Genomic DNA, 12425 nt, shown 5'->3' with positions numbered 1-12425 from the left:
GGTTTCGACAAACACATTCTTTCACACAGGAGACCGCAGTTCTCTCCTCATGTGTAGCGAGAACTTGTGTACTTTAGTAAAGGAAACTGTTGCTCAGTGGTAGTGCAGGGTCAACCTCCGATCAGCAGTTTGATCCCCAGCTCCGCTAGTACATGTCGACGTGTCCTTAACCCAAAATTGCTCCTGCAGGCTGTGCCAGTGGTGTATGAATGTGTGCGAATGCTTAGTTAGAGTCCTGATGGACAGGTGCCACCTTGCATGGTAGCCCCTGTCATCAGTGTATGCATGGGTGAATGATGACTTGAAGTGCTTTGAGTGGTCAGAAGACTAGAAAAGTGCTACAGTCTATTTACCGTTACCATTTACTTCTATGATTATTTTAACCCTAACGACACAATATTTTCCTAAACCTATCTAAGTAGTTTTGTTGCATAAACCTTACTGAGTTTTTCCTGTGAAGACGGAAGTTTTTTTAAAAACACAGTATGCATGTAACAAGGGGAGATTGACGTGTGTTGCGGGCATAGACTGTATATAAGAAGTGGACATATTGATCGAGACTTCACGCATTGGTTTGTGGACTGTCGTTTTGAAGCCTAAAGTTAGGCGATTTGGTGGTCTCCATCTTGGATAACGGCAGTCGCCACATCAATGAGAAGAAGTGACCATATTTGGACTGTGGAGGAGTGATGTAGAGAAGTTGTATACGGTTCTGATACAATAGGTTCGTTCGAGATGAACTGCGCCCTAAGACTTGAAACTAGAGATTGAGACCATAAACTCATGTTTACAATGTTTCCTGAGGGAATAAATCAAGAGAGAAGTAGAGTCATTTTCTCATAGACTTCTATACAACCAGAGGAGTTGCACCCTGATGGACAGTAGAGAGAATGCAGCTTTAAGACAGTTTAAGACACCTTACAAAAACCCTCAAAAACATGTCAGACAATTTATATGAAATTGCAAATGCCCAGGGGGTGGTAAATATATGAATTAAAACGGACCCATTACCCAAAACACAACTTGATTAAGCTCTTTTCTCAGAGCAAACCTAGGCCCTGGAATGACCTTATGACTTTACCTGACATGTATACCTTCCAAAACATTCCTTATTGCTGAATAAGGGCCCAAAGCCAGGTTTGCACAAATCTTGAATGAGATGGGGATCAGATCTGAACATAACTGATGAACAGCTCTGGTCAGATAGACATCAAGACACTTCGTCAGCTACTATTACCACTCCTGACCTCTGACAGTAAAGCTTTAGCTTGGATTCATATGTTTCACTTCAGCTGCAGTTCATATTCACAGCAGCTGTTTATATGACACTGTGACAGTTTGACTGGTGTCTCTCCTAGTCACATATTCATATCTACCCATCACTGCATCACAATGTGGTTTCACAACACATATAACTCTTGGATAACTGTCTGATATAGTGCATATCCTTGAAGATGCTATCTATAATATCTTACTGTCAATATGTCATCAGACTGCTGCTGCTCTCAAGCTTTTAATGAGGCAGAGCCAGCGCTGCTGTGTGTATTTGCTGGGGATGTTCCCTCAACTATCCACGATCTCCTCTGAAATGTGTGTGCCGTCTGTAAATCTGGAGCCCAGACGCATTATATATTTGTAGGTCAAGTTAGGAACCTGAGGTGCCTTGCTCAGCACCTGTCAGTTCATAAAGGAATGAATTACACAGACTCAACGTTTAATAGGACACAGGTCATATTTATTTACACTTTTTTCAGTCTACATTCCATTTATTTTGAAACAGAGGTGAAGAATCAGCATCATGGTCATTCTGCATTATAGAAGAGGTGTTGAACAATCAGTCTGCCCTCATTTATATAAAAAGGGGGGAACAAAATATTTAAAACATCTGCCGTGTCCCACGACAGCAGGAAGGACTGATTGGAACCTGGATGGAGTAAGGATCTATGGCAGGGCTGTTGTATTACACTGTGTTTGCAGTGTAAACCCAACCACCAGTCATTACGAGGACCAGAATGTCCATGTAAAAAAAAAAAAAAAAAAAAAACTGCCATCAAATGATATATTAATATTGTTGTTCATTCGACTTCAATCTTTAGACCAATTGCAAACTCATTACTACCACATATGTACTCTTTTACAGAATTTTAAATTCCAGCTTGTTTACATAATTACACTGGTGATTTTTTAAGAAAAGTAACACAAATATCGAATTATTTTTCCTCGATACCAAGTGATTTTTTTTTTTCACGGTCTGGAATATGTCAAAGATTAGCAACAATATAGATTTTGAAGCACTTCATCAATCACTGCAGTGCTCCAATATAGAGCTGTGATGACCCTAGTGGACACCAGCAGAATAGCATGTTTTACTCCATAGAGACATGACAAATAGTTCAATCTGGTGGAAAAGGGAAGAAAGTACAATGCTGAAGCCAGGGCTCTAGATTTTAATCTTGATATGATACAATCCATGATTTTATGCTGTGATAGCCGTGGGATCAAACATTGTGGTTTAATTGAGATTCTATGGGGACTTTTTTGTCATTAAGGGTTTAGGTGTCTATAAAAAAAACTAAACTAAAAACTAACCCCTTTTTAATCTACACAAAACAGAATTGTCAAAAAATTAAAAAGCACAAAACATCCCTAGTGATGCACAAGGGTTAAGTTTTAACATTGCTATGATATGTAGCTCTCTTCTCATTGAAGGACTGGAAAGGGTGGAGAGTTTGGAAAGGGTGGGGAGTTTCATAAAATCTTTTTTTTTTTTTTTTTTTTAAATCTAAGAACATTTTGTACTATCACAACTAAAATCACATTTTGCAGATTGCATTTTTAAGGATGACAGGTGTAATGTTTTAGAAAAGTCTAAACCCATTGATGTTGGACTCACTCTTTTGTGCGTTACCCTTAAACAAGAAGATCTGACCGACATGCTGCAGCGTGACTAATGCAGTCCATCACCGAATGACAACGTTTTGATGTCCAAAAAAAAGAGACACTGCAATCACAGAATGTTGGGCATTTCTGCTTCATAAAAGATGCAAATGATTAATCCCTCATTCATGGATGATCAACCATTTGTTAATTTGATTGAATTATTAATAGTTACAAAGTTTATCATGACAAATGTTGCCGTGCATCTCCTCAAGCTGTCTCTTTAGAGATTTTGAAAAGAATCACAGCAGATGGCTTTGGAAGGTTGAGTGAACCTGACGTAGATCAGCAGCAGCTACACATTCAGTGAGTTGAGGCTTTTTATGGCAATAAATGACTGGTGTCATCCAATACAGCTGCAGTGGAACATTTTTGAGGATTCTCACCAAGTGTGGGACGGTTAACATCTTCTGTTTGGATCAATGTTTCCTTCCCCTGAGCTTAGCTACAACCTTCAAAAACGGTGGAAAAGAGACTCCACCCTGTGAAAGTCTCTGGGTGAGTCTTGAGTACCAATATTCTGATGTGTGGTCACAGGGTGACATGATGAACCTGCTAAAAACTGACCGCATCTTTTCATAGAAAACTGAGGTATTGAACACAAAGAGTAAAGTGGGGTACGAGCTCCGTTTCAGGCCGGGTTGCTGCGGCGTCAGCATTTTTTCAATGCAGTAACACAGTTAAGGAACACTTCCCTTTGATCTGCTAATCAGCGGGAGGCCTGCAACCACATTAATTATGTCCATTTCCTCTTCCTGTCACTGGCTGCCAGCTGCCAGTGGGATGCCTGCTCGTTTAACTCGACATCGGCATAATCTATGCAAACATCCGCCTGTGCGTCTCCCAAATGTAAACGGTCCATTTTGCACAAATGCAAAAGGAAAATATGTACAAATGTTAACATCGAAATAAAAGATTGCTAAAACAAGTGATAATTGTGATCAAAATAGACTAGAGTTTCCTTGATACCTCTCAGAGGTAAGCCGGGTGCTCAGTGGCTGACGGCAGCCTCGGGGCCGGCGGTGGCTGCGGGGATGCGAGGCATCTTCTTGGCTGGACTGGGGATGTGCTGGAGGAGGAAAACAACTGCTGGTTAACAAAGCACTAAATAGTTTTCGGGTCAAATCTGTATCCGATCTGCTGCTCTGTTATGAAGGAGCACTAATCACATCAGTAAGACCACAGTCACGTCACATTCACCAGTCTGTTGCTCTTAACTCCTCGTCTTTCACAGAAAGACTCTTTTCATTTCCTAATGATTAGCAGTCACTTCTACAGAGGTCAAATTTCATGTATGTGATGAATGAAACTAAGTCTTTTTAAGCTTTGATAGTGATGTCACTGTGTTCCCAGATCCCGGTTACTTTGATTTACATTAGATAGAATGTTTAGTCCTCATGTACCTCGGTGCCCGTGCTGGAGCGGACAAGTTCTGGCTCTGCTGCCAGGTCATGGTCCAGAGGTCGTCGGGCATATTCCCTACGGTGCTTGTCATCTATCCGTGTCAGGTACCACGTCCCCGGGAACAGATCCTCCACTGGGCCTCGAGGGACGTAGCTGGCTGTGAGGACAGATTGAAAAAAAGAATATGGTCACCATGATTGAGGAGTGTAATATTTTGTGTTGTGCCTCCATGGTGTTGGACACGCTTGTGTCTCTAAATTTTCTTTCTTAACATCACAATCAGCTTTCTTCAAATTGGGGATGATTTCAGTATTTTAAATTGGATTATTTTTGGTCAGTCGGCGATATTAAAGTTACTATGAGGAACTTTCGCTTTTTGATGATTTTGGCAGTCCCTGTGGAGCTCCAGAGTCCCATTTTATTGCAGTAGGGGCTGACAGCCTCTCAGTCCAACATGGACAGAACCAGATCTGGCATCCCTGCTGTCTTCGACCTGTAGTCAGAGCTCCGGTTTGAGGAGTTCTTGTTCTACTGGGCCTCCTTTCCCTCCAGCGGGCCCAGCAGTACAGCGTGGGTCTCGGTGTTGGCTCACATTGGGGAAAAGGAGGAGCAGAAAGGAGGAGCTCTGATCCTGGAGGAGGAGGAGATGCGGCTGCTGCAGGGAGCTGAGCTCTCCTCCTCCCTCTGGAGCTCCGACTGCAGGAGGGAGGCTGGGGTGAAGCCAGACCTGGCAGACTGGTCTCTGCTGGAGTCATGCTGGAGTCTGGGATGAAGGGGTTTCTGGTGAACCTGCATGATTTCATCTTATTTTACCAGAATTTGACCAGGTGGCACCAAGGATGAGCTTTAAGAATAACTAAATAGAAACAGACCATCTTCACTCTGATGGTCTTGTTTACTGATGGAGGTCATATAGAGGATCAGGACTAAGCTGAGACCGGTTCAGAACCAGTTAACAGTATGCCTAGAGATCCCCACCCCTAATGCAGCACATCCTGAAAGCTGGTATTTTATTTATTATCAGTTCAATAGTTGAGATGATCCCCAAAGAAATTTTCAAGGTGTTGATATAAATAACCAGCACCCAGAAAGATTGAGCAGCCATTGTTTTAGGGACTGTCTAAGAGCTTTACTTGCTGCCAGACTTGTGACAGTCACTGTAAACAAGCAGCTGGAAGAGTCGTTCAGAATCATACGTGAGCAGCAGGGTCATACCGAGGTGGTGCGTCTCTTCTCTCAGCTTCATGTTCTCGGAGAAGACAGCTGGCGAAACCTTCTGTCTCGAGTCCAGTCGGACCTTCAGGTCGCTCAGGCTGGACACAAGTTTCTCCAGACCAGATCCTGAAACAAACAGTCCAAGGCATCACACGGAAGAACACACCTTTCGTTAGTTTCTACAGTTTAATAATGACTTCAGGTTCTACTTTCATCCACAACACACAGGTGAACTGAGCCGTGGCGGACTCACCGGGTGTGTGGTCCTGTGTGACTCTGAGAGAATACAGAGTAGCAGCAAATCCTGAACCGTAAGAGAAAACGCCAATCCTCTGTCCTGCCAACTGTGAAGATGCGTGTCTGGAACACAGAGAAAACAAAGATTCTCTTTACATATAAACACCTAGACTCAATTTGTTTCAACCATTTCAATGAGCCACAGCAGAATCTATGAGCGTTGTCTTTTGCAGCCAGAAAGTTGCAAAAATAAGGAACTTTACAGTGACGTCCCTGAACTATTGAGATTTCCCATTTCTGACACGCAGTAAACTGCATATAAAATGTAACATTTTGTTTGAAGATCTCACCAGTCATCTCACCCTACTATTAACTGCAGGATGTGTCTAAATATTCTTTTTGGATTTGGTAGTATTAGATAAATAGATATGCCACAGCTCTCCAATGACCTTTGTTGCTCTGAGGATGAGTCCTGTTAGGCTCTGCCTCCTCTCAGACCAACGCTGCCCCGCCTGAAAACAGGAGGGACTCGGCCAACAGATCTGGTTGTGTTAGGTGCTAGGGACCTGGTTTCAGGACCAGTCTATATCATGATTCAATGTCTACTGAAGCAGAGAGTCTACAGCAGGGTTAGTCTGTTCTTCAGCAGACACTCTGTGTTGTTCTGCTCATTCTTAGTTTTTACTTGTCCGTATCTAGAAATGCTTTGTTTCCAGTGCTGTGGTTTTCAGTTATTTTAATCTGATGTAAGCACATTTTGTGATTAAATACAGTAGATGAATGAATGAATGAGGTCACTGAAGTCAGTCACTGAGACTTACTGTGCAAAGAGTGATGCCAGGCAGCCGTAGACCGAGGGGGTGTACATGTTCCCGTTCTGGTTGGAGATCAGCAGGGAGGGCTTGGTCTTCTTCTCAAACAGATCTGCACTGGCCTTCATAAAGGCCTTCTCCACATCCCGGTCAAAGTAGGTCTCTTCTGGTTGTACATCTCTACCATTCAAACACACACACTATTCATCAGCATCACCAAAGTGTATCCTGGTTTTGTCGTAGAATAACTAGGTTGTGCTTTTGCCACCTGGTTAATTATGAAACCTTCTTTGTTGAGTGCAATACTGCGGTTCTACAGACAATTCCACGATTTGAGGTCATAATGCTGAGGTGCGAGGAACTTTCAAAATGTTGCACATGGAGGATGAAGCGAAAATGTGTAAAGACTAAATTAATTTGGTAAGTGAAGTCATTGGGAAATACTTTCAACATCCAGAGCAAAATGTGTATTAATATTAACAAATACTACAGTATATTATATCTTATAAAGTGAGTGAGCACCAAGTGAAGAGCCTGGATGGAGGTGGTGTAAGAAGAGATGGAGGAACGTGGAGAAGTTAACAGGACAATTAAGTTTCTAAGTGAAGTCAAACAACCACTGAACCCATGTGACCAATACGTTCTGTGCCGGACATGTTTGAGCTGATGACTTGATGTAGAAAATGGTTAGAGGTATATATATATATATGGTTATATTAAGTATATAAGATGTGCTGTACTGCAACTGCATGAATAGACGCACTTCAAAAGCCAAGTGGCAGCTTGCTTGACTGGTGAAAGCCTCTGGCATTAACTCGTATCGAGGACATGGCAACTCTAGCTTTGATAGCTGACTTGAGCTAACGTTAGCGCTCATCTCGGGGGACCTCTTGAACATCAGGTGAATCTTAACTTGAGCTTCACCTGTTCTACCTAAAAAAAACTGGGGCAAGAGAGAAAGACTTCCAGGTGAACTGGTGAAAGACATTAGCGTTGTTGTGTGGTGATGCTGGAGGACTCTGGATATCCAAGTCATGCAGTTTTAAAAAGATCAATATACAACACTCAGAGCAAAAATATGAAATCTAACAGCTATTATCTACGCAACGGTCACAGCTGAAAACGCCATCCCCACCGACAGCGTGGTTACAGAGGCGTAGCGCCCACCCTTCACTTCCACTCAGGTAAACACTGTTAGGGACATTAGCTAAGGGCTTCCACCCCCGGCATCGCCATGTTGAGAGCCGTTAAGAGGCAATCGGAATGCTCCCGATCTGGTATTGTGCACCTTTGAATCCCACGTTATTTTCATTACCTACATGTAACGTCCTAGCTCCATAAAAGAAGTAAGACATGTTTTTCGCCAAGTCATAAAGCAAGCTTAGCTATACTCCAGTTTAATGTCTGTGTTCACTTTAGCTTTCAGCCAGAGCGGGCCTGGAGCAGGTTTGAAGTGGCCGAGGCAGACTGATTTACCATCATGGAATAATAACTATCAGATACTGAGAGACCACATCAATGCTGAAGGGCTTGTTACTATACACCTAACTTTAACTAGGCCTTTACTGTACACACAGAGAGGAACTTGCATATTAAGCCAGCAACAAGTCTACTCTTGTCAACAAAATGTGGTAGTGATCCTTTAAATAGGACTTTAGTCAAGAGGCCCGTTTTTCTTTTTCCTTCTTAAAAAAGGAACAAACCCCTGTCTGCTGTCAAGTTGTTTTATTCAGACTGTACCTGAAGGCATCGAGGCCTGTGAAGGGTCCCGTCTCAGTGTTGGGGCTGGGGTGATTTAGAAAGTCGTTCAGCATCAGTCTGGCCAGAGACTTTTGCACCAGCTTACAGTATGGAGAATGGAATATTAGATGGCCAAAGTCCTCCAGGCTGAAGCGCTCCTCTGAACCCTCTGAGAAAAAGAAGAAGAACAAGGATTATATCATATGAGCCTTTTACTTGTTTTGCACGGCCTCATGAATTCATAACACACTGGGTTCCATTTCATTGACACAATCAAAATACACTTCACCTCGCTGTGCTTTATCTGCATACACCTCATCGTGTTGCACCTCTCCTCCCTCCTCTGCACCATGCATACGTACAAAATACCACAGTGACAAAGCTAAGTTTAAGGTCAGGAACACACCTGTCAAAGATCTGATGTGAGAAGGCTCTGTGCCGCCATGGAAACACAGCCCATTATAATCAAGCCTAGAGAGACAAGCTGGAAATGTTCATAAAGACCGTAAATGTTCTTAGATACTGCTCATTGTTGACACATCAGGTTAAAGGCTCATCTCATTAAACTACTTTATGGTCACTGAACTAAGGTAAACTCTTTAGCACAGGTAATGTCCTAAACCCTCTTAACTAATCAGGCTCTTATCCGACCAGTCCCTCCACCTGCATGAGAGCCACAGCACCTTTCCAACCGAAGGTACTACAAACAGGTAAAGATGAAGCATCACACCGATACTGTGATTATTACCTCTGCTCGTGTTATGTAGCAGCAGTATTATGGGGTGTTCCGTCTTCAGATAAACGCTCTAGAACATGGAGCAGTAATAAGTTTGAATGAGTCACTCTCGCTGAATTTCCACTACATGGTACGCTTCAGCTCGGCTCAGCTCGCTTTTTGTACAAGGTGCTTTTTTAGATTTTGTTTTCCACTACAGATAGTACCCCTTGATGTAGGCAGGACTCTCAGGTAATCGCCATAGCGACGGCATGTTAAATGCAGTCACTTCATCCTCAACGCAACGCGCCACCATTTATATTGCATTGGCTATTGAAAAATGAATGTCCCATGATGATTCTCTCTGACCAATCCGTGGTCTGCAGTGTTTTTACTCCACCTTCTAGTATCTGCTCAGCTCCCTTGTAACCTCAACTGAGGCATTACCAAAAACAGTACCAGGTACTAAGCACTACCCACAACTTCTTCTACTGGAAAAACAAACAAACACGGAATGCTTCCAAGAGAGGCGAGTGAAAACGAGTCGCACCATGAAAGAGGAAATTAAGTTTTAGTGAGAAAATGCTCACATCTTTCCTGTCCGGTTTCTGAGTCCCAAAACTGTATGGTGATCTCTGATACCTCTGCACCTCTTGGGCTTGTAGTGTTGTCTACGTGGAGCACTTTGAAATGGAGGATCGGCCTATATTGATCATAGACAACAGTTTTAACCCACCTCTTTGCCACTGTGCGTGGATCTTGTTGCGATACACAGAGTAGCAGCGGTCCAAGGCACTCAGGTAACACTCTATCGACAGCTTTCCGTCCACCACAGGATACTCAGACATCAGGTCTGGCTTGTAGAAGTCATATGCGTGCTGCATGTGGGTTCCTCGCAGACCTGCACCAAAGACATCAGGAACAGTTGGCTAAACACCTTCTGTATGTATAGCTCAGTGTGTGTAATTACAGTTTTTTGCTGTTTATAAACTTTCAGAGAATAACTGAGATAGATAAAATCATATATAAGGCAGACATATCGGACGACACAGAGCCTTGCTCTTATACACATGTTGCTAACAAGTGTCTGACAACATTGATCTCTGTGCTTAACAGGAGAGAAGATTAAATTAAAACTCGGTACAACAGTTGAGTGACTTAATCAGCATTTGGATGATGGAATCAGCTAAATAACAGTGGGCTCTTATCAATATGTCAGTCATTGAAGAGTGCTGCCTGATAAATTGTGCATAGCAAACAGTTATCACTTCGCTGACCTCGTTCAAAGGCCAGAGGAGCATTAGGGCCGACCAACATGGCCACTGCACCAGCACCTCCCGTAGGCCGGGCACTTCCTGTTGCGTAGACAGCAATGTCCCCCGCCACAACCAAAGCATAACGCCCTGCAGAAAGGAAACATGAGGAGAAGGAAATGTTTATGCATGTATGTATATCCACACATCAATCATCAATCAGGATTTAGCAGTAATCAATATGCAACACTTCCCAATGATGAAACTGAATGAAAACTCCTACGCTTTGGATATTGGACAATACAATTAATTGTCAATGGGATAAATAAACTTTGTTCACTCACCATCCCATGAGCTGGACTCCACCCAGTTGACAGCATTGAAGAGTGCAGCCGTACCCCCGTAGCAGGCGTTTGTGGTGTCAATGCCCTCCACATCTGTATTGCCGGAGTCCTCAAACAGCTGCATGATGACGGTCTTGACAGACTTGGACTTGTCAATGATGGTCTCTGTGCCGACCTCCAGTCGACCCACACTGTCATAGGAAAGACCGTTCCTCTCCATCAACCTCTGCACCACCGTCAGGCACAAAGAGTTGATGTCCTCACGATCGGAGCAGAAGCCCATGCGAGCTTGGCCCAAGCCCACAGTGTATTTACCAGCAGTTACACCGTCTAACTGCTCCAGCTCGGCCTGGTCCACATACTGGGACGGGAAGTACAGTTCCAATGCAATGATACCCACGTCTTTGGGCCATGGTCCCAAGCAACTGATTGCGGCAGATCCTGGCATCCTGAATAGGCTGAGAAGAGGTTTCAGGTTCAGCATTATATGAATTGGATAAATATGTTGTGTGTTGTTAGTGTTGGAGTACTACAACTTTGGATATTTCTACAGTGTTGAAGCCAAGCAGTGCAAGTGGGAACCGGTCTTTGTTTGTTCTTTGTTCAGCACACAAACTTTTTCGCCCTTTGGACGAGTTAACAGAAAACTAAGTCACAGTTTTACAACTTCACTGTCAACAACATTAGACATTGTGGTTGTGACACTGCATCCGCTGTTATCTAAGAGATATTGCGTTTCCATAGCTAATGTAAGGTGAGCTATCTGGCAAGGTTACAGAAAACACCGACCAACACCTAGCATGTTAGCTACGGTCGTTTCACTAGTAGTGTGACACGTATCGTGGTGGTTAAGACACTATTCTGCTTTAACGTTACTTGACGTTTAAAGACTAACCAAACTAACGGCGGTCGCGTTGCACACGCCACGAGCTAAGGGTAACAGAAGACTTTAAACCCCAGAGAAAGTTGCTATTGTTAGCTGTAAAAGGCACAAGACAATGCCTTTTCGGGACTAAAGCTAAATGTGGCATATCTGTTATGTCCAAAGTTTGCCAGCTAGCTAGCCCTGCAGCGTACATTGCGTATGCTACGTAACTACACTGCTACATGACGCTTGTGTTTGGGAGACAAGACCAGATGCGAAGGATAGAGGAGAGTAAAACTGGGTGAAAGGGCAATGGGATTTTCTAGAATTTAGCGTTAATTCCGAAATCTGTAAAGTTAACACGTTAGACTCTGTCACGTTGAAGGGTCGACCTAAAAGTGTATGTGACAATGTTTTTTTCTTTTTAATACATTTATTTCTGCAGGGCGATAATACAGTCAGTTATATTACAACCCGGACCAAATAGGTGACGGACCCGCTTCCTTTCTGATGGGACTGACATTTCCACACAGCAGCTTGATTTAACGCTAGCTGCGTCTTGTAATATTATAAACCAACTGTGTTAGATATGAAACTATTCGAGTAGAGAAACCTCGACGCAACAACTCTGATTTAATTAACATTCCTCACTGACACGCGAGATAACAAGCTTCTGTTTACTAGCATCGCCTGTCAAGACTTAACAGACCAACGTAACACGTTTTAATATGTTGAGGTAAAAACGACTAAAGTTGCAGACCGTAACGTTACATGGATCTTCTCACCTGAGTGTGAAGTTAACTTCAGTAAGAGTCGCTGACGTTACCCCGTCGTAATTTGTGTCCAGTCCACCAATCTTTGACAGTCCGGCAGAAGTGTATTTATATATGACGATGACAGAGC

The 12425-nt window shown here is 43.1% G+C and overlaps 1 protein-coding gene across 1 annotated transcript; it reads right to left on the bottom strand.

Annotated features, from left to right (window-relative positions):
• Positions 1–1719: 1719 nt before the first annotated feature.
• On the bottom strand, positions 1720–12425 carry hmgcs1 (3-hydroxy-3-methylglutaryl-CoA synthase 1 (soluble)). Its single transcript, XM_054612292.1, has 10 exons — positions 12308–12425; positions 10658–11115; positions 10338–10463; positions 9797–9961; positions 8346–8514; positions 6615–6785; positions 5810–5916; positions 5557–5682; positions 4341–4498; positions 1720–4006 (listed from the first exon to the last, which is right to left on the bottom strand). Exons 2-10 carry the CDS (start codon positions 11103–11105, stop codon positions 3929–3931), a joined length of 1548 nt encoding a protein of 515 aa, XP_054468267.1. The 5' UTR covers positions 11106–11115; positions 12308–12425; the 3' UTR covers positions 1720–3928.

The sequence above is a fragment of the Anoplopoma fimbria genome, chromosome 14 (assembly GCF_027596085.1).
Source record: "Anoplopoma fimbria isolate UVic2021 breed Golden Eagle Sablefish chromosome 14, Afim_UVic_2022, whole genome shotgun sequence".
Taxonomy (NCBI): Eukaryota; Metazoa; Chordata; class Actinopteri; order Perciformes; family Anoplopomatidae; genus Anoplopoma; species Anoplopoma fimbria.
This window is presented reverse-complemented; position numbering and strand designations above follow the sequence as displayed.

What these genes read in the sequence shown, in the direction of transcription:
- hmgcs1 (XM_054612292.1), bottom strand. Translation starts at nt 11,105, where the DNA reads ATGCCAGGATCTGCCGCAATCAGTTGCTTGGGACCATGGCCCAAAGAC. An exon ending in GGAGTCCAGCTCATGGGATG is followed by an intron (nt 10,464 to 10,657) that starts GTGAGTGAACAA and finishes TCCTTTCTGCAG; the next exon opens with GGCGTTATGCTTTGGTTGTG. An exon ending in CACACAGGACCACACACCCG is followed by an intron (nt 5,683 to 5,809) that starts GTGAGTCCGCCA and finishes TGTTTGTTTCAG; the next exon opens with GATCTGGTCTGGAGAAACTT.